General features: G+C 34.8%; 3 protein-coding genes and 1 long non-coding RNA gene across 6 annotated transcripts; 2 read left to right on the top strand and 2 right to left on the bottom strand.

Moving 5' to 3' along the window:
* Window positions 1–1,817: 1,817 nt before the first annotated feature.
* On the top strand, window positions 1,818–2,700 carry LOC108822263 (uncharacterized). The gene is made up of 2 exons (XR_001944736.2): window positions 1,818–2,274; window positions 2,353–2,700. It is a non-coding gene; the product is annotated as an uncharacterized LOC108822263 (long non-coding RNA).
* Window positions 2,701–5,771: 3,071 nt separating this feature from the next.
* On the top strand, window positions 5,772–8,507 carry LOC130508307 (probable WRKY transcription factor 13). Its single transcript, XM_057003744.1, has 3 exons — window positions 5,772–6,328; window positions 6,623–6,955; window positions 7,955–8,507. The coding sequence occupies exons 1-3, from the start codon at window positions 5,958–5,960 to the stop codon at window positions 8,136–8,138; spliced, it is 888 nt and encodes a 295-aa protein (XP_056859724.1). The 5' UTR covers window positions 5,772–5,957; the 3' UTR covers window positions 8,139–8,507.
* A 4,916-nt stretch (window positions 8,508–13,423) lies between these two features.
* Window positions 13,424–17,388, bottom strand: LOC108842317 (protein BRASSINOSTEROID INSENSITIVE 1). The gene has a single exon (XM_018615188.2). The coding sequence runs from the start codon at window positions 17,230–17,232 to the stop codon at window positions 13,651–13,653; it is 3,582 nt and encodes a 1,193-aa protein (XP_018470690.2). The 5' UTR covers window positions 17,233–17,388; the 3' UTR covers window positions 13,424–13,650.
* Window positions 17,389–23,233: 5,845 nt separating this feature from the next.
* On the bottom strand, window positions 23,234–25,382 carry LOC108824412 (UDP-rhamnose/UDP-galactose transporter 4). 3 transcript variants are annotated; one of them, XM_018597843.2, is made up of 5 exons: window positions 25,196–25,382; window positions 24,596–24,957; window positions 24,044–24,429; window positions 23,793–23,954; window positions 23,234–23,705 (listed from the first exon to the last, which is right to left on the bottom strand). In XM_018597843.2, the coding sequence occupies exons 2-5, from the start codon at window positions 24,735–24,737 to the stop codon at window positions 23,376–23,378; spliced, it is 1,020 nt and encodes a 339-aa protein (XP_018453345.1). In that variant the 5' UTR covers window positions 24,738–24,957; window positions 25,196–25,382; the 3' UTR covers window positions 23,234–23,375. The 3 variants fall into 3 exon arrangements, with proteins under 3 accessions (XP_018453345.1, XP_018453337.1, XP_018453353.1); XM_018597835.2 differs by having other exon boundaries at window positions 24,596–24,784; XM_018597851.2 differs by having other exon boundaries at window positions 24,596–24,739.
* Window positions 25,383–27,161: the final 1,779 nt, after the last annotated feature.

Genomic DNA, 27,161 nt, shown 5'->3' with positions numbered 1-27,161 from the left:
AGCCAAGCTAACTTTTAACTACATAAGATGGTTTGCAACAACAACAAAAAAAAAGATGGAATCCAACAAAAGTTTTGATATTAGAAAAAGCAAAATTTATAAACGAATCTTGATTTCTATCTTTAGTAAAGGTTGTAAGAAAATAAACTTATGACTACTAAAGAGCAATCAGAGATGTGAAAGACATGATAAAAGACATGATAAAATAAGTGTATTACACGAGATTCAATATAAATCATTGTATAATATTTATTTTTTCTCTCTTTTTTTTGTCACGAATATTTATTTTTGATCTCAAACTCGACGTTTTCGCTCTATGGTATCCAGCAATAACAATATATGATTCTGTCCACTAAAATAACATAGTGCGAATACGTGGTGAAGACAAAAAAAAAACTGTTAAAGATTGTATGATTGATCATACATGTTCCGAGAATTATCATGGTTTAGAATTAAGTGTTCCTTATAAGGAATCACATAACTATTGTTGTTTATTATTTTGTTCGTCTGTCAACGAACGTCCGCGGAGAATACGATACATGCTAATGATATAGCTGATGCTGCTATTATTCACCATGTTCTTTTTTACCCACTATAGAATTAGCAAGAGGGGACGATGTACACTAAACATCCATATAAAATACTGTTAGTGACATACTTAGGTTTTTTGAAACTTAGTAACATATATAGGTTACTCCGAAAGAAACGAGAATAACCATATCTACGTCGTAAACTTGTCTGGGTGAAACTCAATCAACTGTTTTCACCTCTTTACCTTTTAACTAGAATCTCAAGTGTTCCAAAAGAGAAAAAAAAATTTCAAGTTTTTTGGGTTAGTGACAAATGTTATGTACAAAGCCAAGACGGGTATTATTCTGTCTACACTAGTAGAAAAAATGTATATAGACACGAAATGGTCACAGAAAATCGTGACTATTTTTGCATTAGTCATGAAACTATCACGAAATGGAAAACGTGACTAAAAAAGTCACAAAATGGTCACGAAATGAAAAAACGTGACTAAAAAGTCACGGAATAGTCACATTTGAAAGCGTGACTGTAAATAGACACAATTTTGTCATGAATATTTCGTGACTATATGATACCCTAAACCCTAAATAAAATTTTAAACCACAAAATTTTAACACAATCCTAAAAACACAAGTTTTTCATATTTTAATCTCAGATCTTTAAAACTAAACTTATAATCTATTCTTTTTCAAAATCTAAACTCAAATCTTAAATCTAAAGTCCAAATACTATATATACCTAATTATAAACTCAAATGCTATATATATATACACTCCAAGCCCTAGGTTAACATACTTAAGCCTTAATTTTCAAAATATTTTTTCAGTTATTATAATATACTTAAAATTAATTTCTAATGTTTATAAAAAATCTAAATTTTCAGATCTTAATCCAAAACATTAAACATATAACCTATAAACTCTTTTCTCTTCCATACCCTAAAGTATAAATTAAAACTAACTTCTAAACTTCAAACTAACTTTAATTATAAAATATAATAATTAATATATACACATATTCAACCTTAAATTGTTTTTTCCTTTAAATTTAAGTTATAAATCTATTTTTCAAATCTTTGACTTCAAATCTAACTTAAACCCTATCCCTATTTCATAAACCCTTAATTCCATTTACTAGTATATCCAAAACATCAGTCACAAAATTTTAATTTTAAAATTCTAAATTTTAATTTCAAATTAAAATTTCAAATTTTAAATTGTGAAATCTAAATCTTTGAATCTTTTTTTCTCAAACTAATTTTTGTATAAGAAAGTTTACCACAAATATTTTTAAAACAGAAAAAAAAAAACAGAATAAGAAAATAATTACAAAAGTGTGATTGGTCAAAAAGTGACCACTAAGATGCAAGTGCGAGGATCACACTTCCTTTTAACCACAGCCATCGATTTAACAAAATCTAATGGCCAAGAATGCACAAAGTGAAAAGTGTGTTTCTTCCTCTGTCTCCTCCTACCTTTCTTTCGTATCCTCTGTCTATGTATCTCATCTTCTTTTTTTTTTTGTAACTTAGGCTTTCAGTTGTATCTCATCTTCTTCTTCACCTTTAATCAAAATCACTCCATATACGAAATCTGTCTCAACCACCATCACCTTAACTTTCGCCTCTGCCACCATCATCTTCATCTTCATCTCAACGTTCACTACCTCCGCCAACGAAGCCGTCTCTACCACCATCACCATAACCTCCGCCGCTGTCACCATCATCTTCATCTCCATCTCCTCGTTCTCTACCTCCGCTAACTAACTTTGTTTAAACCCTTCTTTTTACCTACCCTCTTATTAAAGTTTCTTCTTTTCCAGATGCAAGTTCACGAAGAAGATGAAGACATATTGTGAAGGAAGAGGCAGAAGATGATAACGGAAAGGAAGTAAAAGAAATTTGATGGCGAAGGACGCTTGCCGAGCAGATCGAACAGTGGCTCCAGCACCAGATCTAGTCCTCGCTTCAGCCATAGCACCTAGAGCAGGTGGAGGTGTAGAGGATGATGGAGGTGTCGGTGGAGAAGCTGGTGGCGGAAGCAGTGGTGGAGCCGGAACGGTTGGTCGGAGCCGGTGGAAGCCGATAATCTATATATTTTTGTATTTATGTATGTATGTGCTTGTAAATATATGTAATTTACAGTATATATAAATTTAGTTTTTTCTAAATATTTTGTAATTTAATTAATATTTTTTTTTACTTTTTTTTTGGTAATAGTCACGTTTTAGACACGAGATATCGTGACTAAATTAGCCATGTTTGCTTTGTGTTGTTTTCGTGACCATTTTAGTCATGCTTTTAATCGTGTCGCCATCGTGTCTATATTGGTCACAATTTGTCACGGTTAATTTTGGTCACGATCGTATACACACGTCTTTTTTTCGTGACTAACCGTGACTATGTTGCCCTATAGTCACGAAAAACCAACCATAGTCACTAAAATTTTCGTGTCTATTTCACACTTTTCTACTAGTGCTATATGTGAGTAGAACAATTATTCAGGATCTCTCGTGTAAGTAAAAGGGTGGTTAGCCTAGCATATAAATTTGATATGTTATACCGATGTGGGTTACCATGCATCTTTATATATGCCCACATGTATATAAAGGAAAAAAATAAGCAGGCTTGGAATTTGATAAACGGTGGGGTTTCTAAACCTGATCATTAAACTATTTCAAAATGCAATCTTGTAAAAGTTAAAACAAGAAAAGGTGATAAACTTTTCTCTATTGGATGATTGTTTCTGTATGCGTTTATTAATTTATCTCTCATTAGGTGCAATTTTTAACCAAAAAGGTCAAATAGGGACCTAATTCATCAAATCATAATCATGATATCCTCACACAGCGTACAGAGGAATATATTTTCACCTAAGATATTTCATCATTGCTCTTCCTAATCTATATTCCTTTTTGGATTCCCAAAATAATAGCAATCGTATAAATTATTTGAGTACATCATTTCGTAAGAAAATGCGAAATCCTAGCTAGAAGATACTAAGATAGTGATAGATGTGTTTATATGTCCATCACATCTATACCTCATTTTTTCCATGGCCAGAATTTAAATATACACACTGTTGTAAATAAAATATTATTGTAAACGCTAATTCTAGAGGATTTGGATTTGTTTTCGGATGATGAACAATATGGTGCAATTTTCCCTCTTTTAATTCGTTCGAACTCTTCATATATCATTACAAAACTGAAACCAAGTATATGAAAAAATTGTCTAAGTAATTCTTAGTTCATTGATTTTGAAGACGTGAACAGAAAGAAAGATGGTTAAAGTAGTGCATTTTCACAAGTAAATGTGATATCATAAAATAACTATCACTAAATTTTTTACAAAATTAACCATACAAATTAGCATTTTCTGATAATAACATAACACATGAACGCCGTTCCAGGGACGTAACGGCACGCCGTGACAAAAGCTGACTACCGTTCTAGCGACACGACGTTAACTACCACTACATTCCCTTCATCTTTCTCTCGAGTGCCCCTGACGCGTTTTCCCCATTTTCTTCTTTCTTTTTCGACTTTTATTATTTTTTCCTTTTATTTTTGTCTAGACGATAATTTTAGTTCATAATAATGCATCTGATGGTCGACAAAATAAAAACACATTTATTCCATGTAATTCATAACAACCTTAATAAGTTAGCAACAAAAAAACTTTAGAAGAATCAAAATTAGCTTGTCTATTTTTTTTTACATAAACTTAAACTGAAACTAGATTTATGCTTTCATTAGTAGCCCGGCAGAATAGCATAATGAAACGAGATTTCGTAAGTATTTTGGCGTAGTAAAAAAAAGGGCAAAAAACGTGGATTCGCGTTTTTACTAACAAAAAAATAAAAAGAATTTTCATTAACTAGAAAAGTGGAAACATTTACAAAACTAACACTTTTATATTTTAAAATTATATGTTAATAACATCTTAAAATTTTAATAAATAGCGATAATTTTTGTAGTGATAAATAGTTGTGAATAAAGTTATACTATAATTTTTTTGTAATATTATAAAAATATCAATATATTATTCAAACATATTAAAAGATAAGCAAAATATTTATAATAAAAACTAAAGTATTTTTAATAAATTTTATTTATTTTCACATTTTGTTTTTCCTTATAACAAAATGAATACCATATAAATAGTTTTGATTAATTTAATATGTATTCCATCATTTTGCAAATTTTAATTTTTTCTGCAAGTTAATTATTTTTTTCTGCAGTTTATATATTTTTCCACGTTTCCGCAATTACGAAATAGTTACCAATCGGAGTCTTCTTTTTGTTTTGGTTAATGGTTAAAAATATAGCAAATTTGATGTATGGTAAACAAGTTAAATTTTGCTACAAAATAAACAATAACTCATAAGATGTTGATTTTAAGAACGTAAAACCAGACTAATTTGAATTTCAAAAAGCTAAGCGGACTAGCATCGAGATGTTCAGTATGTTACAATTCAGATACTAAATGTTGGTTGTGTTGAAGTGAAAGTTGCAAGGTCACTTGGACTAATGTTATAAATAGATGTATAATTTGATTCATGCAGTGTGATCTAATTGGTAACATTTTTGTAACATCAACTACCTAAAACTCAACGTAAACTCAACTACATTGTGGTACTCTATTGGTCTACATTACAATAAAAGTTACCATGTTAGTTTAGATCAGGAATCTACTATCCTTTGATATAAAATTATTACATGACCACATTGTTATGGATTTTATAGTCAATTTGATTATCCGGAAGAAGATTTATCCATAGGCTACACTTTCCACTAGAAAATTAGGTATGTATGTTTAATAGATATTGATTTAACTTTTTTTTTACAAAAAGATTGCTTGAAACTCTGAGTTATGTATTTTTTTTTTCATTTTTATGACGTATGTATTATATTCCCATCGCATACGAAAATTTGACTATTATACAAAGAAAATACAAATTTTAATTCTACGTTGCTCTGGTGTCGCAAATGTTATATTTTTCATAAATCAAACGTATTCATTTCTTCAGTCTCAAAATTCCTTAAACAACAACTAAAAACACTTTATTTATATGGATATCAAAATCAGTGTATTTATTTTGATTTTGAATTACTTTATAATCAGGAATGAAAAACAATTAGCATTCTAGGCACATGTAAATCCTCCAATAAAGCCAATCTAATTGGACCTACCTGCAACTTTCTTTTTCCAACATTTATATATAGCGAAGCACTCACATGAATGGATTGGATTGTCAAGACTCTCAACACAAGATCAAACAAAAATATCCACCTAAACCAAAATCCCCTCCTCTCTTCCCCACGCGCACACACAATCTGATCTCTTTCAATCTTATTTTGGCAAAAAAAAAATCTCTTTCAATCTTTTGCGTAAGAGAAAGAAAGAAAGAGAGACAGAGAGAGATATGGGTACGATAAACCAAGGAATAAGCTTGTACGATGAACCACAACGCATCATAAACCCTAGTAGGAACCATCTCGGTTTTTTTCTCTCTTTCCCTAATCAAACGTTATCTTCTTCTCCTACATCCTCTCCTTCTCTCGTGTCTCCATTTATAGGCCACCACTCCTTAAACTCCTTCCTTCAACATAACCCCCCTTCATATCTAACTCATCCTCAAGATCCCATCAATTCCATGGCGAATCTCCCAGAAACTCTAATCTCGATCTCCTCGTTATCCGCATCAAAGCAAAAGGATGCTCATGATACTATTGTTAATCTTGATCATCATCGTCTCAATTGTGGTACATCATCAAGGTCCTCTTTAAATCAATGGTAAGTTTTTTTCTTCTTTTGGCTAAAATTTCGAAGCTAAGTTACTTACGAAAACGATATACGAAATAAGTTAAAGTCTCAATCCTCTAAGGATATATTCAAATGATTTTTACAAAATAAAAACAGAAAGAAATAGATTATCTTCAACTACAACTTTATATCTCATTATCCCTTTCCCGACATAAGATATTGATTTCCTTTTATGAGGTACTTAACTAGTACATAATTAGTTTGAGTTGTCATGCACACATGCAAACAGCTACTTATGTAAAACGTTGTGTTAATGTTATTTAGGGCAGGGAGTTTTCAAGCAGAATATGGATACAGTAAGAAAAACAACCATGGAAGCGAGATTCATGTATATGATATTGATGATGATGTTGGTAATGGTGGTCGTATTAATGTTGACGAGGATCATCAACATAATGATACTCTTCGTCGTCATAAACATAATACGACGCCTGTAGGAGTAGGGTGTACTCTAAAGATGAAGAAGCTTAAGACAAGAAGAAAAGTAAGGGAGCCTCGGTTTTGCTTTAAGACGCTAAGTGATGTTGATGTCTTAGATGATGGATATAGATGGAGAAAATATGGTCAGAAAGTTGTCAAAAACACTCAACATCCCAGGTATTTTGTTTCTATAGATTAATTTAATCAAAAACTAGTTTCATTATAATAATTCGAAATTGGTTTTAAATTTTGTACTTTATTTTTATCTAGTTAATATGATTAGTATATCAGTTATTTCTTCGCTTGGGGGTTAATGATGGCTTATTCTAGGAACTTTATCGACTTAAATCAGAGTCTTTTTCAAGTTTTAACGTTAGCTTAATTGTGTGAGCCATCTAAAGACTAAAAGTTGCTTCAGCATTTTACTAACGAATTGGAAACTATTAGTAGAATCTTGTTCTGTAGTAATTATCAATTCTATGATAACAAAGACTACTGGCCCAGTGGGAATATTAGTAATTATACAACAAATCACGAAAAGAAGCAACCGTTTACAAAAAGAGGAAAAAAATAACAGGGTAAATGATTTATGTGGAAGCATTTGAATATTATGCGAGACATATGGGGTTTCCTTAATATTCTCCTTGTCTCTCTCTCTCTGTCTGAAGTTGACATTTGAAATTTACCAACAATGATTTGTTTGGGTAATTGGTATTGTTTCTTCAAATTATACTACTTTTAGTTCATCTGTAAAGTTTTATCATGAGCTCGATCGGCAATAAAAGTTCCATTTTACTCTTGCTATCTGTTTGAGATATAGCACTAGCTATACGGTTTCATTTGTTTTTTTTTTTCTCCTCTTTCCTTTTTCTTTTGTGCAACTGATATATGGTTTCCCATACACAATAATATGTTTCTTCGATATATGGTATATTTTTTGGTCAAATATATATAGTATATATGTATATAATTTGATATATGATACTTGATTTAGTTCACAATATGAAATCATTTTCTAGACTATCTTAGAATTTAGTTAAACAATGGTTTTACGCTATAATACCGAGAACGAAAACTAGCTTCTCTCATTATCGATAGATAGATGTATAATTGTTTTTTTTTTTGTAAACTTGATAGATGTATAATTGTTGTGATGCATTTTTCATCAAATGGCAGGAGCTATTACAGGTGTACACAGGACAAGTGCAGGGTGAAGAAGAGAGTGGAGAGATTAGCAGATGATCCAAAAATGGTAATCACTACTTACGAAGGAAGACATCTTCACGCTCCTTCTAATCATCTCGATGACGACTCTCTCTCCTACTCTCACCACTCTCATCTCTCCAACTTCTTCTGGTGATATTCTAATTTGTCTTGGTTGTTTTTATCTAAAGTTAATCAATCCTGCCTCGAACTAATTATTGCTATGTTAATCAATAACTATATCTATATTCTCGTTAGGAAATAGTTACGTGGTTTTATATGTGTAATGTGTGTTGTGCGGTGGTTTAGGTTTGTTTTCTCGTGAGGTTAACAATGTACCTTTTTACAATCTGAGGGTTTTGTATGTGGACGTGTCGGGAGACGATTCCTTATTTTATGTGGTGTGATTAGCAAAATTTAAGGCTTTGCAGTTTGTATGGTCAAATATATTAGCGGTGGATGCAGCATATGGTCGCATCACACTTAAGCACATTTATATGCAATAAGATCCCAAGTTTTAAATACATATGGAGTGTTTTATCCACTATAATACGATGATTACTTGTACATATGGTTTTACAATTAACGAATAAACACATTCCAATACATTATTTCTTCTGCTAACAACTACTGTAATTTAGTCCATAAAAACACTCATTACCATAACCTGGTCTATGTCCACGGTCACGACCGTTGTTTTGCATCTCGTGTTGTTTGTTTATGTTTACTTTTAGACTTTTTGGGTAAAATCAAACGTATCTTTCTTCCTATATGAATCATAACTTTAAATTTGAAAACGTATATAAAAGCAAACATCAGACGTGGGTAAATTGTTGTTCTACGAAAATTAGAAAAGACAATTATCTCAGATAGCCTTTTACTTTTAGTTTTTGTCGTAAAAATAATATTCAAAATCTAAAATAAGCAAAATAATTCATTTTTATCCTGAAAATTTTAATTTTAATTTTTTTTATTTTTTGAAATTTAAAATCTATATCCAAAATTCACCTCTTAATTCTTAACCTTAAATATAGATTAGTTAATCCAAAGGATATAAATATTTGTTTTACCTTTTAATAAAATACTTTTAGTCATTTTTTCTCTTTAAAAGCTATTTTTGTGAAGATAAACTAAAAAGGAATATCCAAGAAAATTACTCTGTCAGAAATTTGTTTCTAAATTAGATGTGCAATTTCTATGTGAATTTTTCTTCATGCAACCTCGCAATTTGTGCTTTTAAAATAACCGAAGAATTGCCCGAAGAACAATAAAAAAAGAACGAGAACCATAGCAACAATATCTTCAGTTAATAGGCCTTAGTTGTATTTTAATTGTTAACGGGGCAAAGTCAATACAGATTTATCTTAATAGGCCCCAAAGATATAGCGTGCTAAACCTAAGCTTGCACGTTAATGGGCTTCTAATATTCTAATTCATAACGTAAGTCAACAAAAGTGTTACTATATTAGTGGGCAAGAAGCGAGGTCTTAGATCGTAATATTATGGGCTTTTTAAAGAACTTACACGTGAGCGGCTCGATACCCAAAGATGAATATTCCAAATAATAGTAACACGTTGATCAAACTTTTTTTTTTGTCAACACGTTGATCAAACTTATACTACGAAACTTTTTTTTTTGAATTACTATACTACGAAACTTATAAGTCGAAACAAATTTTCTTTTACGAAACCTTATTACAAAAAAAATAAGAAGAAGAGATAGACATATAATAAGAAGATAAAATCATAAGTTAGGACTTAAAAAGTTGCGACCCTTTTGCTCCGCCGAGTCCGAGGGAGATCCCCACGTGTGGACTGCACGTTCGCGCCCTTAGTTCAAGTACAATTGTAGAGTGGGAATTAAAAACGAGAAAGCTTTGGGAAGCTGCGAGCCTGCGAGTCCGAGGAGATTAAGTAGTTTATAATATTTGAAGTTTCACTAAATATTGACGAAATCTGAGCCATCGCTTTTTTTTTGTTTCTTTGTCTCTTCGTCGTGAAAATAAGGAAGATTCCAAGGTGAGATTAATCCACCGATGTAAGACCTCGCTTTTAATTAAGTTAATATTTTCTATTTAGTTAAGTTATCTCTCTTTTTTTTTTGTCAAACATGAGGATGTAAGTTAATATTTTCGTTTTCATAAAAAAAAAATATTTTCGATGACGAAACAAAAGTGTAACCGAGCGATAAAAAGATTTGGATAACGTATAACGAGACGCCTGACAACAGTTACTCGGTTAGAACAACTTTGACCGCATGTCTTTCTTCATGTGAAATAACATCTTACTGATAATAAATCACCGATAAAAATTCAGAATTTGTCAGTAACAAATTGTTTAATTCTAGTTTTCATTTTTTTCGCGATCAGACCTTACATTAATCAATGTCTTTTTCATAAGTCTTAGCTGTATGTACAAGAGGAAAGCTCACACGCGTGGGATAACCGGATTTGTCTCACTGTTTACGTACACACAAGCATTTATATATATTTTTATATACTAATCTATTTGTACGTTTGTGTAGTTCGTACATCCTAAAAACCTCAAAATTTGAGAAGAAGCATTCGCACGTGCGTGGAGGTTTGTCCGTGAGATTGAAGCCTCGAGAAAAGAACAAAACTACGATTAGATTGATTCAGATTACAGCTGTAAATCTAGCCTATAGACTATAGTACATGTTTTGTGGACTACTCACAACATTGCAATCCTCCACTTATTTCGTTACTACTTACAAGTTATAACCAGCGGCTGAGGTAGAACCGAAACTCAATGAGTTAAAAAAATCATATATTTATAAAATTGTTAAGAGTTTTTTTTCTTCTTGAGATTTCACAATAAACATGGAGATCAACATGATAAAATATATGACGGTAAAATATCAAATTTGGTGTAATTTTAACATCAAATGTAATGTCGTTGGAGATTTTTTTTGAAAAACCTTTAGGATTTAGAAAAGAAATTTTTTTTAGATATCACTTATTAATTTATTTTTACAAAAATAGACTCAGATTTAAGGTTTAGAGTTAAGAGGTAAAAGGTTTGGAGATAGGTTCAAATTTTTTAAAACAGAAAATAAATCTTAAAATTTTCACATAAAAATGTTATTTTGGTCATTTTATTTTTGTAAGTTTATTTTTGTGTAAAAACTTAAAAATACTATTTGAGAAATGTTGCAAAAAAAATTGAGAGAATTGCCTTTAGGAAAATAATAAATTAATTAAGAAGGTTGTATGGATAAGAAAGAAACACACGTAGGAGAGATAGAGGAAGAGCTCCATTCGGCGGAGACAGGACAGGGACAGCGGGCCACGGCGGAAGGCGACGTTGTAGGGTAGTATCCGACAATAATAGCTTGCATGCACGGTGGTCCACGGGCTCCATACCCACCACCGTCGCCCGTGTTCACGCTTATTGATAGCTACTCATACTCTTATTTAGTGATCTCACTATTCTATAACGGTTGATAACTTGATAACAGATGCCTAATGTCATGTCCGTGAGTTTTTTGAAACACGCTTTTTTATTTAAATTCCATTTCTAGCGTTACCTATCGAAGTTTTTATGCTTTAAAACTAGCAAACAATATTAAACTATTACTGGGGTTTAGCTCATTTTATCTATACAGATATATTGTTGTGGTTTATTTAGAACAGACTCAAGTTAGCGGTTTGAGTTTATTTATCTCACTTCAAATTGCTGACAAAAAAAAAGTCTGACTTCAAATTTTGTGAAATCTTTAGTTTATGTAGTAGACGTAGAAGATCAGTTCTTTTGGATACAAAAGCTAATGCTGAACTTGTGATTATTAGACTATAGTATTTGAGAACGTACGTTTTGTTTGTTTGTATGTAATGGGACATTTGGTGACTAATTTCTAGACATGTGTAAAATAATAGACGTGTGCATGTTGTGAATATCATACTCCTCGCTTACTATATTATTATGATGCATGTAAAGTAAGCTAACCCGGAGAGGCCTTTCTTTTAAGTTTCATTAAAAGTGTAAACACATGATTTGTTTTTAGTTTGGGTAGTAGTAAGAAAAGAAAAGGAAAGGGACACAGAATTCGAAGAGCGAGTGGAGTGAAGACAGTCCACGTAACTAGAAAGAGGGAGAGAGGAGCACATGAGACGCACGTTCATTGTGTAAGATTTGTTGTGTTGGTGCACTGTCAGAGAAACTTTGTTTTAATTTCAGGCGAAGGTCCATTTCTCCAGCAAATAAAACGGTTTAAAATAAATAAATATATGCATACTTAGACATAAGAAAGCCAAAATAAACAGGGTTGCACTTATGGTTTAAATTTATTATCTGAGAATATAATATCCGGAGAGTCTAAATTTCGAATCCAAAATTAAGTATTTTCATTTTTAGGTTCAGATATATGAATCCAGATTCTTATTTCTAAAATATATTATTTTTAAAAAAAAATTATTTTAACCATTTATAATCTTTCTCATCCTAACTTGTACGGAATAAGGTAGAAAATAAATAAATATGGAATACAACTGACCAGTTCATCTATAAACATAATAAAAAATAATAATAATAAACATTTTATATACTCCCTCTGTCCCACTTTAAGTGGAGTTTTAGGGAAAATTTTTTGTTCTATTTTAAGTGATGTTTTCAAGTTTCTAGATTAAAAATAAATGCATTTTAATATTTTTAATTATTTATATTCTGTAGTATAATTGTTTATTGGTTGAAATTACTTTAATTATTATTGTTTTTAGGTAAACGAGAAAAATAGAATAAAAGTTTGTAATTTCTTAATCAACGTGCAAAAACCTCAAAACTCACTTATTTTGGAACAGATGGAGTATTTGACAAGAAAAAAATTAATACCAAATGATTAATTTAAATTAATCATCCAAGTCGGTTACAACCGGAAAAATTCTCGACGGTACACTAATAAACAGAAAAATAATTAAGACAAAACAAATAGTAGATGTGGCTAAGGAAAAAAGAGGTCCATAAAAAAATTCACTTATTGTACTAAAAATTCGAGTTCAAATAGTACTAAAATCCGGTTCGAATGAATGCTAAGGAATCGAAATCGACGTTAAAGATTCCAACCAATAAATTTTTGAGAGTAATTAAAAACAGGCTTGAATGCACCGATCTTCTCACATTACAGTGAGATAGAGTAAGACTACACAACGATCATTTTACATGACAGACAGTACATCCGAGAAAAGTAAAGGAAAAAAAAAGCCTCATCTATTGATTACATTCCCGCTCCCGTGCACCGTGAATTCCCCAAATTAATTCCGACGGTAATGAGTAATAGATTACGTGTGAAGATGATCGGTCGGAATTTGATAATAATGGATTTTTCGCGATTCATTTAATTTATTAAAACTATTACTTCGAGAATTATATGGAAATTTTCTTAGAACTAGAAGAACAGTATCCAAATCTAAAAAAGGAAAACTGTAGTTACAGAAGAAAAACTGTGTATTTACATATTCTTAACAAAGTTGCTACTCTTTTTTCTCTTCTCCATCCCCAAGTCCGAACGAACCAAACATCCGGTCTTATGTATAAACAACATAAATACATACATACATTTTAGAATACAGTAGAAAAAATACAAAAAGATTAAGACCAAAGGAAAATTGGAGTGTTCAAAAGAATCTGGTTTGGTTCTCTGTTTCTAAAGCTTTTCAGAATTTTCCTTCAGGCACTTCTTGAATACTCATATCAACCATCTCTATCGTACTGAATCCTCCATCCTCTATTGATCCGATCGTCGACTGCGAATCTAGACCCAACTCAGCTTGTATCAACTTAAACTTTGCCATGACTTGTATCATGGTCGGTCGCTTCCAATCCCGATCATCCAAACACGCCATTGCAATTTTCAGGTGCTGTATAAGTTCTGTCTCTAGTGCTGGATCTTCCTTCATTAGCTCTTGATCAAACACATCGCTAACCCGCAGTTTTGCATGCTGTTTCACCCATCCAACCAGGTTATTATCTCCAAAATCCGGCGAATCGGTTGGTCTTTTACCCGTAAGCAACTCGAGCAACACCACGCCGTAGCTATAAACGTCTCCTTTTTTTGAACACCTGAAGCTTTGGTAATATTCAGGAGGAACATAACCTGGCGTTCCGGCTAACGTACTGACGCTTAAATGCGTGTCCATCGCGCTCATCAGCCGCGCCATCCCAAAATCTGAAACCCGAGCTTCCAAGTTTTCGTCCAGCAACACGTTGCTCGATTTCATGTCTCTGTGGATGATATGCGGACTGCAGTTATGGTGAAGAAAGGCAAGCCCTCTAGCCGATCCAATGGCGATTTTCCGTCGCATGGACCAGTTCAGTTTCACGCCAGCTTTCTTGGGGTCGTGCAATACATCTTCCAAGCTCCCATACTTCATGAACTCGTACACAAGTAGCCGCTCTTCTCCGACTTTGCAGTAACCGAGAAGCGGAACAAGGTTCCTGTGTTTGATCTGCCCTATCGTCTCCATCTCAGCCTTGAACTCTCTATCGCCTTGACCACTAATTTGGATCAGTTTCTTGATAGCCACGGCGCTTCCATCTTTCAAAACCGCCTTGTAAACATCTCCGAACCCGCCTGATCCAATCATACTATCGTCGTGGAATCCGTTTGTGGCCTTGAGAAGATCAGCAAAAGTGAGTTTCCGCAGTGGCTTCTCGAAAGCAGCAAGGTTGATACTCAAGGCCTCTTTTACACCCGTCATCTTCCAGTCCGTGTTGTAAGCGGTTCTATCGCCCGAGTTCCCATTCCCTTCCAATGCATCCTCCTCTCTCTCCCTCCGTCTCTTCCTCATCTCTCTAGCAAGAAGGATCAACCCAAATATGCATACGAGAGAGAACAACAGCCCCATCGCAACACTACCCGCAAGAGATGGCTCTTTCCTTCCTTGAGATCTTGAATGGTGAGCATCCCCGTCTCCGTTCGCATGACCACACTTTGGAAGCGGGTAACCGCAGAGACCTGAATTGTTCAAGAACTTGGCCGGTGGAAACGTCTCGAACTGACCCATCTCAGGAATAGGTCCGGATAACAAATTGTTGGACAAATCAATCTCAGCAAGCATGGTGAGTGCTGACATAGACGTAGGGATGCCCCCGTCGAGCTTATTGCTCGAAAGATCAAGAATGTTCAACCCTCTAAGATCACCAACCTCGTCAGGAATCGAACCAGAGATAAAGTTATGTCCCAAGTTGAGAATAAACAGATACGGCATGGAACCAATCTCCTTGGGTATGTATCCAGACAACATGTTATAAGACATGTCGAGGAACATCATGGAGCCGTTGTTATTAAACGTCGGCGAAGTGTGACCTTTATAGACTCTGGTGAAATTACAAGGGTTCCTAGTGGAAACCCGGTTAAGCTGCTCCGGTCTGATACCTTGAAACTCAAGCAAATTACCAGCTCCGTGACACTCTTTGTTCATACCATCGTTTTTGATGTAAGCGTACCTCTTCCCGGCTATGAAATTCGCGGCGATTTTCCCTGATTGTTTGAACATTTCCGCCGGAATCGTACCGTTGAAGTAATTGGTGTTGAGATCGAGCCAGATTAAGCTCCGACAGTCGCCGAGCTCAGCCGGTATGTTTCCGTAGAAAGAGTTGTTGCTCAGCTTGAGGATGGCGAGATTCTCTAACCGGCCGATCCACCGGGGAATCTGACCGGTTAACCGGTTATTCGAAAGAGAAATCCAGTTCAGATTGGTACAGTTGCTTAAACCGGAAGGGATTTCACCGGTTAAGTCGTTGAAATCGAGAATGAGAGTCTCCAAGGTGTTGACGTACATGAGCTCTCGAGGGATCTCTCCTTGAAGCATATTCATCCAAAGCTTCAGATCTCGGAGCTTCGACAGATAGCTTAGACTCGACGGGATTGTCCCGGAGAGGTAATTGAAGCTTAGGTGAAGCGAAACCAGCTCCGAACAGTTGCTCAACGTCGGCGGAATCTTCCCGGTGAAGCCGTTGTTCTGAAGGTAAAGCTCCTGGAGTGTGTTCTTAGGGTTCCGGCAGAGATTTGGGAGAATCGTACCGGTTAATTTGTTGGAGCTGAGATCAAGCGTTAGCAACGAAGCGGAGAGATTCGTCAGAGATTCCGGTAACTCGCCGGAAAACTCGTTGAAAGAGAGATCGAGCACCTTGAGAGCACTCATCTTCAGCAACGTTTCCATCGGTAACTCGCCGGAGAAGTTGTTGGTCGACAACACGAGTGATTCCAGAAGAGAGCAAGAGCCGAAGAAAGGGGGAACCGTACCGTAGAATTCGTTTACGGAGAGATCGAGTCCGGTTAGCGTACCGCACGCGCCGGAGAGAAGCTCCGGGATCTCGCCGGTGAATTTGTTCCCGGCTAGAGAAAGATACTGGAGGCTTTTGAGCGGTAGTGAAGAAGGGATGGTTCCGGCGAATTGGTTGCCGGAGATGTTCAACGACCTGAGCTCTGTGCAGGAGGAGATAGCGCGGGAGAAATCGCCGGATAATCTGTTCCCGGAGATGTCGAGATGCTGCAGAGACGAGCAATCTCCGAGAGACGGGATCCCAGTGGAGAAATTGTTGGAGGAAACGTCGAGAAACTCGAGATTCACGCAACGTGAAACATCAACGTCTCCGCTGATTTTGTTACCGCTTATCGCAAAGTGCTTCAACGCTCCGCAGCCATCGGAGAGAACCCAACCGACGACGTTATCACCGGAGAGGGAGTTCGCGGAGAGATCCAGGACTTCCAAGCTGCTAAGCTTCGACCCGCCTGAAATTTTCCCGGGAAAATCGAGGGTGTTGGAGGAGACGTTAAGAGATTTCAGACCGATGCAAGAACCGAGGCTCGACAAAGTCGTTACGGGACCGGAGATAGAGTTCCTCGATAGATCCAAGCTGGTGAGAGAAGCAGAGCATTTAAAGCTAGTAATGGAGCCGTTGATGTGTGAGTCTGAGAGAAACAGAGACTCTAGTCCGGTGAGGGACAAGAGAGACGAAGCCACGGCACTGAATCCGACGTTGAGAGGCTTGGAACTGAGATCAATCGAAGTAACCTTGTCGTCTCTGCAAATCACGCCGTCGTATGTACACGGGTTTTTGCTGGGAGACCAATCTGGGAGCAGGTTCTTGTCAGGAAGAACGTTTTTGAAGCTTATCAGCTGATGGATTTCTCTGTACAGAGACTGAGATGGTGAAGAAGCTTCAAGGGAAAGAGAAAACAAGAAAGAGAAGAGAGTCGTTACTGATAAAAATAAGGTTGGAAAAGTCTTCATTTTTGAGAGAGAGGTGTGGATGGAATTAGATTAGATGAATGGAGAGGAAATCTAGGGTTTTGGTTTCACCATTAGAGAGGAGGTGAAAGCTTTGGAGACAGATTTAGAAAAGCCAAAGGGAGAGAGAGAGAGAGAGAGAGAGAGAGAGAGGAGAGAGTCAAAAGACAGAAGAAGGAAGACGGAAGAAGGTATATATCAAATGCTCAAGGGAAGAGTGGTCACAGCTGTGGACTCACATGCCATGTTACCTCTTCTTCTGATTATTACTTAAAAAATTATTAATTTCAATTTTTTTATAACAGATGCAAACAAATAATATTACTTTTTTTTATTGTATGTGTTTTAAACCTATTAGAATAGTTTATTAATGCAAGAGGATACAGTGTAATTAATAAATTAATGGCATTACAAAATCCTTAATCTTTAAAGCGATTTTAAAATTAGACAAAGAAATGATGTTATTTGTCAGTACATGAGAGAGATTGATGAACGTGAGTTAGGGGTGGGATCAAGTCTTCCACGAGATATATCCTAATCTCTGTCCTAATTACCCTTTTAATTCTCATCTTTTAGACTTTTTTCAACTATTTCTCAGTATTCTATCTCAATCACCTAGCTTGTTAAAAAAAGTGTCTATTCTGAAAATTTTAGTTTTCTGTTGGTTTCATGTTCTTATTTTTCCATAGATGCCAGCGAATAACTTTTTTTGTGCAACTAACTAATTCCTCATTTATGGAGTAGTGGTTAAGTAGATTAGTAAAATAGAACGTATTATAAGAATCAAAATCTTTTTCCTTATTTGTGGAGTAGTGGTTAAGTAAATCAGTAAAAATGGAACGTATTATAAGAATCAAAATCTTTTTGTCAGTGATACTCATATTGTATACAACAGGATTTGAGGCATTGAATGTGATGGGTAGAAAAAGGTAATTATGTTAATAGTTTACATGAATTTAGCACCAACCACAAAACCGACTATAGTTCACTCGCACTTGGTGCCTGAAACAAAGAAAAGGTGGAGGAGAGATTGTCTCTCTAGCTTTTTACAAAAGAGAAAGAAAAAAGAAAAAAACGAGCGTACGTGTGATCGACGATTGGGACATGAGTGTCAATTAGTGCCAGATTCCATATATCTCTTTGCTTTTAGTAATATCAATTAATTTTGTTAAAATTATGTCTTCGCTAATTATTTTATCACTAAATACTATCATTAGTCTTTGCTAATCCTTTCTCACTTGTTAGCTAATCTCTCTTACTTATACGTTAGATCTCTTTCGGTTTCTCTGGCCTTGCATAGACGGATAAACCAAACTTTTCTCAAGGCCTTTTCTACTATATTAGTATATTACTATCAGTTTAATATTAAAGATAAAATTAGCTAATGGAAACTGGTCACTGGTTTCGAGTTTGAACCGATATCACTTCGCCACCTAAATAAAGAAGAAAATTAAGGAGAATGACCATTTTGTGACTCTTTTTTGGAAGGTTTGCGTAAGTACAATGAACGAAAAAAACGACGTGATCTGAGTATTAGTATATTCTATATTGGTACAAGTAACCTTTTACACAAACTGAAATGAAAAGTGTGTTTGGTGATGTATTTATTATGTATAATATAACATTGTATTCATCATAATTAAGCAAAACGCCAAGAAGGCAAATAGGCAATGACTCTAACTTGAAAAGTAGACGAAACTGTCCTCCTCTCATTGGTTAAGCGTTCGTATGGCGGAACACCCACTCTCTCCATTCCTCCGTCATCAACACGCGATAATAAACCGGTGTCGTTTAAGTGCGCAGCGCTAATGAAGCCAAAGTGTGATAGGTAGAAAGTAGTGTTTCAATCTAAAGTGTGACTAACACAGACGTTCGTAAATGTTCGCAATATTGCAAGAGATGGACCCCGAATGGTCTGAAACCAATCCCAGCCATTGATCTTATCTCAACGGTAAATCTTGATTTGCTTTTATTTATTCTTCTTCTTCGGTAAATCTAATGTAGCAAACCGTGCGGTATCTAGCAGTAAATCTAGTGAAGATGTTGCTCTTTCTTAACGCAAATACGAATGACCTTGGATTATTACTGACAATCCGTGGGACCAGGGTATAAAAGTCATTGGAGTTGAGCTTCAGGAGTTATTTACCACACACCAAAAGCCTTTCTTTTTTTTTTTTTAATAAAACCAAAAGCCTTTCTTGTTCTGTTATTTTCCTCCTTTTCACTGACAAAATGCCTCTGTTTTTTTTTTGATACTACTGTACTGACCCACATGACTAGATGAGGATAATGCACGGGACCAATTTGAGATATTTTTTCCTTAATATGCCCTACACTTGATGGGCTTTCATCTATTTATTTACTTGTTTCTTTTTTGTCTGCCAAGAAAAGAGAGACTAACACACTAGCTATAACTTAATCATCGTTTATCACAACAGATGATCGGCGTTGTAGGTATGCGAAAGTACATGTGCTTATGTCTAGGTTGTTGATGCGGCTTAATTTCACACGTTGATATGTCGTCTTTTGACCATCATACTCACTCCCAACTCCTGGTTTAACTGCAGAATATAGTCTGAAGAAAATGAGGAACAAATAACCAAAACACAAATCCGGATAGTTGTCTGAGAGAGAGCTAGTGAGTGGTGGTTACTTAGATAACATCAATAATGAGAAAGCTCTTTTTAGCCTTTTTTACAAAAAAAAAAAACAATAATGAGAAAGAATGCAAAGCTATGAGATGATTTAATGGACGTGGAAAATAATTTGGTGGCTTTATGCGGCCATCTTAATTAGGACTGGACAAAAATTTGAATCTGAAAAACTAAACTAAACCTGATCCAAAAAAGTAAATATTGAATCCGAAATAAAATCGATTAAACATCCAAATAGATTTAAAATTTTAGTATTTTGATAATCGAAACCGAATCCAAGAACTAAAGTATCTTCGATACCCAAATATATCTAAAATAAATTTATACACTTAAATATATTAATTATTTTTAGATTTAATGTATATTAAAAACAACCAAAAATATAAAATATATTTAAGTTGTTCAAAATATTTAATAATATATATAAATAATCAAAAACAAATGTCTAAAATAACTAATGTATACTTAAAACACTAAAAATACTTATAATATATATTGATTCTCTATCCAGATATTCAAATCAAACCAAATTATATGTTAAATTTAGGTATTTTACATGTGTTATTCAAATTTATGTGCAATATATTATATTTTTATAGATTTTGAAAAGTTTAAATTATATAATAAATTTTAAAATTTTAAAATTTTAAAAATAATTTAAATGAGTTATCTGAATCCAAATCGAACCCGCAACGAACTCGAACCAAAACTTAAAAATACTATAATAAAACTGACGTTTTTAAGTTTAAAAATCCAAAACCCCACTAGATCCGAACTAAATCCAAATTTGTACCGAATGCCTACCCTTTCATATATTTACCTTTCCTTTTCCTATTTTTCTTAGCTTTTAGCATATACAAAAATATAGTTATGATGACGTGTGTCCAATTATATAAAATAAAGGAAAGATAGTAAAATATTTATGAAATGGATAATAATTTCTGAAATGCAGCTTTGTTAGTTTATAGAATATAGTATGTTATTTTAATTAAGAGGTGTTTGGGCCAGACAAAAAAAATTCTGCTGGCCAGGAAAATTGATTATTTTTATACCAAAAATCCAAAAAAGTAGTGTTGCACCAAAAAAAAAAAGTAGAAACCTCCCTTCCACCAGATTTCTAAATCAGAAGTAAAATATCACCAAGGCATGCACGCGTCCAAAAATACATTGATATACATTATCTAATTGTATTTATCTCCAGAAAACAGTATAGTGATTAATTATAATGTTGGTTTTGGTTTTTATTTTCTTATTTATTATTATAGATGCGTGAAGTTTAGTATTATTATTATAATAAAGTGAGAAATAACTACGAGATATTTTTTAAGTTATAACTCCAAAAATCAAATGCCTCTGAATTTTTTTTATTTTTTTTTTCTTTTAAGAAATACCTATATTCGACATAATATATATGACATATAAATTAAGTAAAACAAACCATGAAAAATGTGTGAGTATTGGTGAACCATATAATAAACTTTTTTTGTCAAAACTTATTAAAACATATAACCAACAAAATCATAACATAATATATACGTACACAGTGATGATCGTAAAGATCGTAAACTATAATAACGTTTCCCCTCCCCCAAAGTGCAATCTCAATACATCATATGCAGTTGTATTTGGACCAAACTATAAAAAAAATTTTGATCAATCATTATGCTACATAATTAATGATGAAATCGCTGTGCAAGCACAAATTGCAAATATTGTAAGTGTCTCTCGTGATATGATTATAAATTAAATTAACATCACAAACTTTTGACCCGCCAAACTTAATCTAAATAGCTGGCTTAAATACTCTTTTTTTGTTCAAAAACAAATGTAACGTGAAACTAATTGACTTTTTCAAAAAAAAAAGAATAACATGAAACTAATTGACTTAAAAACTGACACCAATATAGCATGACACTAATCGAGTTGTTCCAACCGTCTATAGAACATGCGGTGTTTTATAACCTATTTCAAATATGGTGTATGTGTTGCTAATAATCTTCCAAATCCTTATTATCTCTAATTAAACTAATCGTACTAATCAAATTCCTACGGTAACGCACTACCTCCTTTGTTTATGTTTTTTAAGAGTTTTTAAATAGCAATTTTGTATTTTACTATTGTACAAAAACTCACCAAGAAAACCCCATGAAGGTCGTTACTCAGTCAGCAATTTACAGCATATGGAGACAGCGGAATTCAGCGGATAACAACAACGGACATGCCTCTACTCAAATTATTTTCAAAACCATCGATAGGGACGTTCTAACACAATCACGGCGAGAAAGTATAGGAGACACTTCTATTCTCTCACGCAATTATGGATTCGGTGACCTATAAACTAAATCCTTTCCCATGTGTTTTCCTTATTTATTATTTCTTTTTTTGCCAAAGAACCACTTATTATAGGTTTTGTAACCTAAACTTTCATTTTCAATAATATTTACAATTTTGCAAAAAAAAAAAACCATGAAGGTCCACATTGTATTGTCTAACAAGGCAGCGATGCATTAAACGAAATATATAGTAGTTGAAACTCAAATAATATTATAGAGATTCAATTAGTTTTTGTTTCTTTAGTTGTAGAAACAGACTCAGTTTTCTTATCATTTAGTAGGAAAAGGAGAAAATTCGTGTGGGCTTCCATCCATCCATCCATAACAAGAATATTATTTGCCCCAAAGAAAAATAAGCGTCACACATGTTTTGTCCTTCAGTTCAGACGAACAAACGTCAAATAAAAACGCACGTGCGAGGAGAGATCCCGTTTAACAGTGCGCGCACACGTAATCAGACTTTCCCGTCTCGGTTATCTTAACACGCAACGACCTGAGCTTTGCACGTGTACATCTCCGTTCCCTTTATTATCCCGTCGGTATAAGAATTTAAGAAACGTCAAAAGAAAAACATACTTAAAACTATATATAATTCGAAACCTCACAATCCGACGATTAATGCGTTACTACTACATACATGTGCTTGAAATAGAATATCGAAAAACTTCGTAATAATACGTTTAATGACATTTCTAATAAGATTACGCAAACACCATGATATCTCAAACAATAGATGTAAACAGTAGCATTCACGAAGCCAGATTTATATTCGTACGAAAACTCATTGACCATTAAAAAAAATTCACGTTACAAAATAAAAATCTACAGAAGTCAATATTATGCAGGTGAGGACAAGAATTAAGGTTAAAAAAGTCTGTATTTATCAGTCGGATGGATGATGTTTCTTTAGGGAGAATTAGGCAAAAAAAAAAAGGAAGAAGCAAAATTCAAAGGCCAAAAAAAGGATTAAAAACAAAAAAAAAATTGCAGAAAACAAAAAAAAAAAGCTCTGTTAAAGACAAGAAAAATATAGTTTCTGGAATTAAATAATTATAACCCCCTTTGTTCGTATAAGGGTCCCAATTGATACTCTCTAGCTGTTGTGTATCTGAGTTTCTTGTTTTAGTTTCTATGTCAATGCCGATTTACTTGATTCTTTCTAGACCTTTTCATCAGATTCGGCTGTCTCAGATAAACTGTTGAGTTTATGCGCCTTGGTAATGGGAATAGAGAGGCTACGACGCTCTTTACCGCCAGGTTTAGAAGATGCATTACCGTACCAGATCATACCGAGGATGGCGATGAGCATTCCAAGTACGACTTGCATGTTTAAGCCTTCTTTACCGAAGAAAGTGAATCCCAAAACCAAAACGAGGATGGTCTTCATGTGACCAAGTACTTGGAAAGACACCGCCGTGAATCTTCCGATACAGATGAACTGGCTAAGATTGGTCCCGACCGCAATACTACACGAGAGTATTAAGAAGGACTGCAGAAACAAGAACAAAACTGATTTAAAGCGAGCTCAAAATGTAACAAGAGATAGTACACAAGTTAAGAGAGAGAGAGAGTTTACCAGAGATGGAAATGAAAAGTTGAAAGCATCAACTCTTTGGTTAGTCAACCAAAAGTCTAGAAAAGGTCCGACCAACAACAAGGATGCGGCTTGTACAGGAGCGGTATGCGCCAGCAGATTGAAAGAGCCAAGCGAATATTTCCGTTGTAGATGATGTACATACTGCAAAACATATAGTAACAGTTATTAGAAACCAGAACTCGAGTTTGGTTAAAAAGGGAATAATAATAGGATAAGAAAAGGATTTTAACGTATTGCTGAAGGGCGGTGCTCCAGACAGCAATAGCAGCAGCGAGAAAGCCGTTGAGGTTGACACTGACATCGGTAACAGTACAGACGGCGACACCAGAAAGAACTAACAAAATGCTGAGCTTGGTATCTCTGGAGTACCTGACCTTGTCAAGAAGAACTTCAAGAAGACAAGAAACAGGGATCATACTGAGCTTGGCAATCTGGTAGAAACCAACAGAGTTCCACATGAGGCTGACGTTCATCCCAACGATAGAGAAGTTAGCGAAGAGAACGAACTTGAGAAGATCGGGCCAGGGAAGCTGAGAAGGTTGGATATAACCAAACCATGTCAAGAGAGTAGTCAGCAATGTGGTTGTTCCGAAATGCAAACCGGTTAACGTCGTAGCTGTTTGTTGTGTCACAGAATCAGAGAAACAGATGTCAAAAAAATAAGTTAACTGTTTTTTTAAGAAGCAAAAAAAAAAGAGCAAGTCAAAGCCGTTGACTTGTTTGCAAGGAGGGATCTAATCTATCTATCTATCTATGATGAAGATGAGTAATCGATGACTGACCGAAGGTAAAGCCGTAAGTGGCCATCAAGGCTTTGTTAACGAGGATGATTCCAACGGAAGTAACGACGTTGAAGAGCCATGATGCTATGTCCAATGCTGCTTTTTGATCCGTCGTCGTCGTCTTCTTGCTTGTTCCACCCATTTCTTTTTATAAAAAGGAAGAAACAGATGTCAAATTCAGATAGATCTCTGCAGATTTCAAATATGAAGTTAGAGGTCGAGGTATAAAGAGAGAGAGAGAGAGAGAGAGATCTATTCAAAGTAGATCTCATTGATCAATCAGCCCTTGCCAATCTGAGATTAGCTGTTTTCTCTCTAGATGGATTCTATATAAAAGTGCTTTTAGATCCACACAGAGAAACCTACGAAACGATTCTAAATGAGTTTCCGTTGAACTCCATCCAGTCCATCATAAAAAAAAAACTAATCTAAATTCAAATCAGATCCGATACTCATACGACATAATGATTGCAACATTTTCACAGCCAACTCTAAGAAGAAAAGAACAATCCAGAAATGTGTGAAAGTAGCAGCACAAAATCAATACGAACATTTCAAAATAAAAAAGTTTCCCCAAGTGAAAATGTAATTGGTACCAACCAGATAACGGTGATGAATGAATGTGCACCACGGCGAGGCGGAGGAGGAGGAGGAGGAGGAACGCGATTAATTCGATTAAATCAACAGAGGCTGCTGCCAGATTTTATTATTTTTTCCTCTCTTCCGTTATTTTTATTTTCTATTATTTTTTCTTTTCAGTTATGGACTTCCCATCAGAGTCCAGTCTCCTTCCTCGCGTTTAAGATAGAAATGTAATAAGAGAAGAATCTTTTTCTCTTTCAAATAATATTTTATTGATTTTTTTTTTATTTTAAACAAAAACGTAAGTTTTTTAAAAAAATTTAATACTATTTACTGTATTTGTTAACACATTTGAATAACTTAACAAAAGGTTTTGAGTTGTTGTACCTCAATTTTTTCACTTATGAATTAAATACCTTAACCAAAAAAAAGTTAAATAACTTAACAATGACTTTGAAGCTCTAGTTCTGCTCCGACGTTACACCGGCGCGTCCGCGCGCATCAGGCCGTCGGGAGCTCCGTTCTCCTTTAAATAGTCTTCGTCTTTGCTTCACGATCAAAACCCCTCTCATATTGCTTTGTTTCCGGTCTCTGGTCAGGCGAATCTCTGTTTTCAAGGAGCCGTGCGCGAGATCTTCGGTGAAGGTGGAGACCCGGCTTGCTCTGGAGTCGAGGCGCGGTGTGTTGCAGGAGTTATGGTTGGTGGAGTCGGCTTTTTATGGCCGAGAGATAGGTCGTGTTCCCTCTTAGATCTTCTCTCGAGGCCTCCTTGTTCGTGGTGTGCGTTGATTTTAGTTTGGTTTATGGTGTTGTTGGTTTAGTTGTATGTTGTGCTTGGTTTGACTAGAGTGGTAAGGTTCGGGATTGGTATCAGCGTGTGTGGTGGCCATATTTCCTTTTTGGCCGTTCGTTTGTTTTGCTATACGTGGAGCTTAGCATTTGATTTATCAGACTTTAGTTTAGAGTTATGGATGCAGTGATTGCTTGTCGTATGGTTCTTCTGCCGGGAGTGTATTCGGAGAGTTTCTGTCGGCAAAACTTCGACTTTGTGGGGTTTTAGTTAAGCTTCTATCTAGGATTAAGTGGACGTATGGGCGTCGGATCCGTATCCGAAGGTTGGGTTGATCGAATTGGCGGTCCCTCTTGTCGGGTTATGAAGTCTCAGGTTCTTGGAGTTTGGACGTTACCGTTTGGCGGGCGTAAGCAGCAGCGGTAAGTTATGGTGTGGTTGTAAGAAGTGGATGTTATCGTGGAGCGGGTTAGAGGCAGCAACGATATTTCCCTGATCATTGGCTTGTGCTTGTGTCTAAAGTCTGTTGAATTATTTTGTTTAATGCTCTTATGTAGTGATTAGTCGTATATCTAAGTTACCCTTGTGTGGGTTCTAATTGCCGCCTTCATGTGGGCTTTTGTTTCTGGGGCTTTCTTATTTTGCCGCCAGCTTGTGTATCACAACTGCTATTTCATTTTGAATGAATTTCACTAGACGGGAAAAATAAAAAACTTAACAATCCACTTCCCAGGAGTAGTGTGAGGCACATCTAAACCTGCATGTGCATCTAATGAAGGGGATATATCAATAAATTCACATGTAATCTGACTTACTTATCTTTTGTTTATCTAGTTTAAATATATAGATAATTATAGACTTTTGTTAACGTAGATTTAAACCTACATGTGTTCGTGACTGTGTATTACCCCGTGGAATATTCGCTTAGCTAGGTAACGTCTTTGAATGCGTAGAAGAAGAAAACATAAATTGGAAAAAAGAGGCAAAGAGTAGCGTGGAGGAGGGGTGGAAACGAGAACAAGTGTAGAACTAAAACAAAAGTGTGACCAATTTTTCTAATCGACAAAATGACAATCAATGTAGGGAGGAGGGGACAAACCCAAAAAAGAAAAACAAGAATAAAAGACAGAGGTTCCGTTTTGTTAAAGATCCAAAAACGACTTTACTTTTCTTGTGAGTTTCTTCTTCCACTAC

Source organism: Raphanus sativus, chromosome 2 (assembly GCF_000801105.2).
Source record: "Raphanus sativus cultivar WK10039 chromosome 2, ASM80110v3, whole genome shotgun sequence".
Lineage (NCBI taxonomy): Eukaryota > Viridiplantae > Streptophyta > Magnoliopsida > Brassicales > Brassicaceae > Raphanus > Raphanus sativus.
This window is presented reverse-complemented; position numbering and strand designations above follow the sequence as displayed.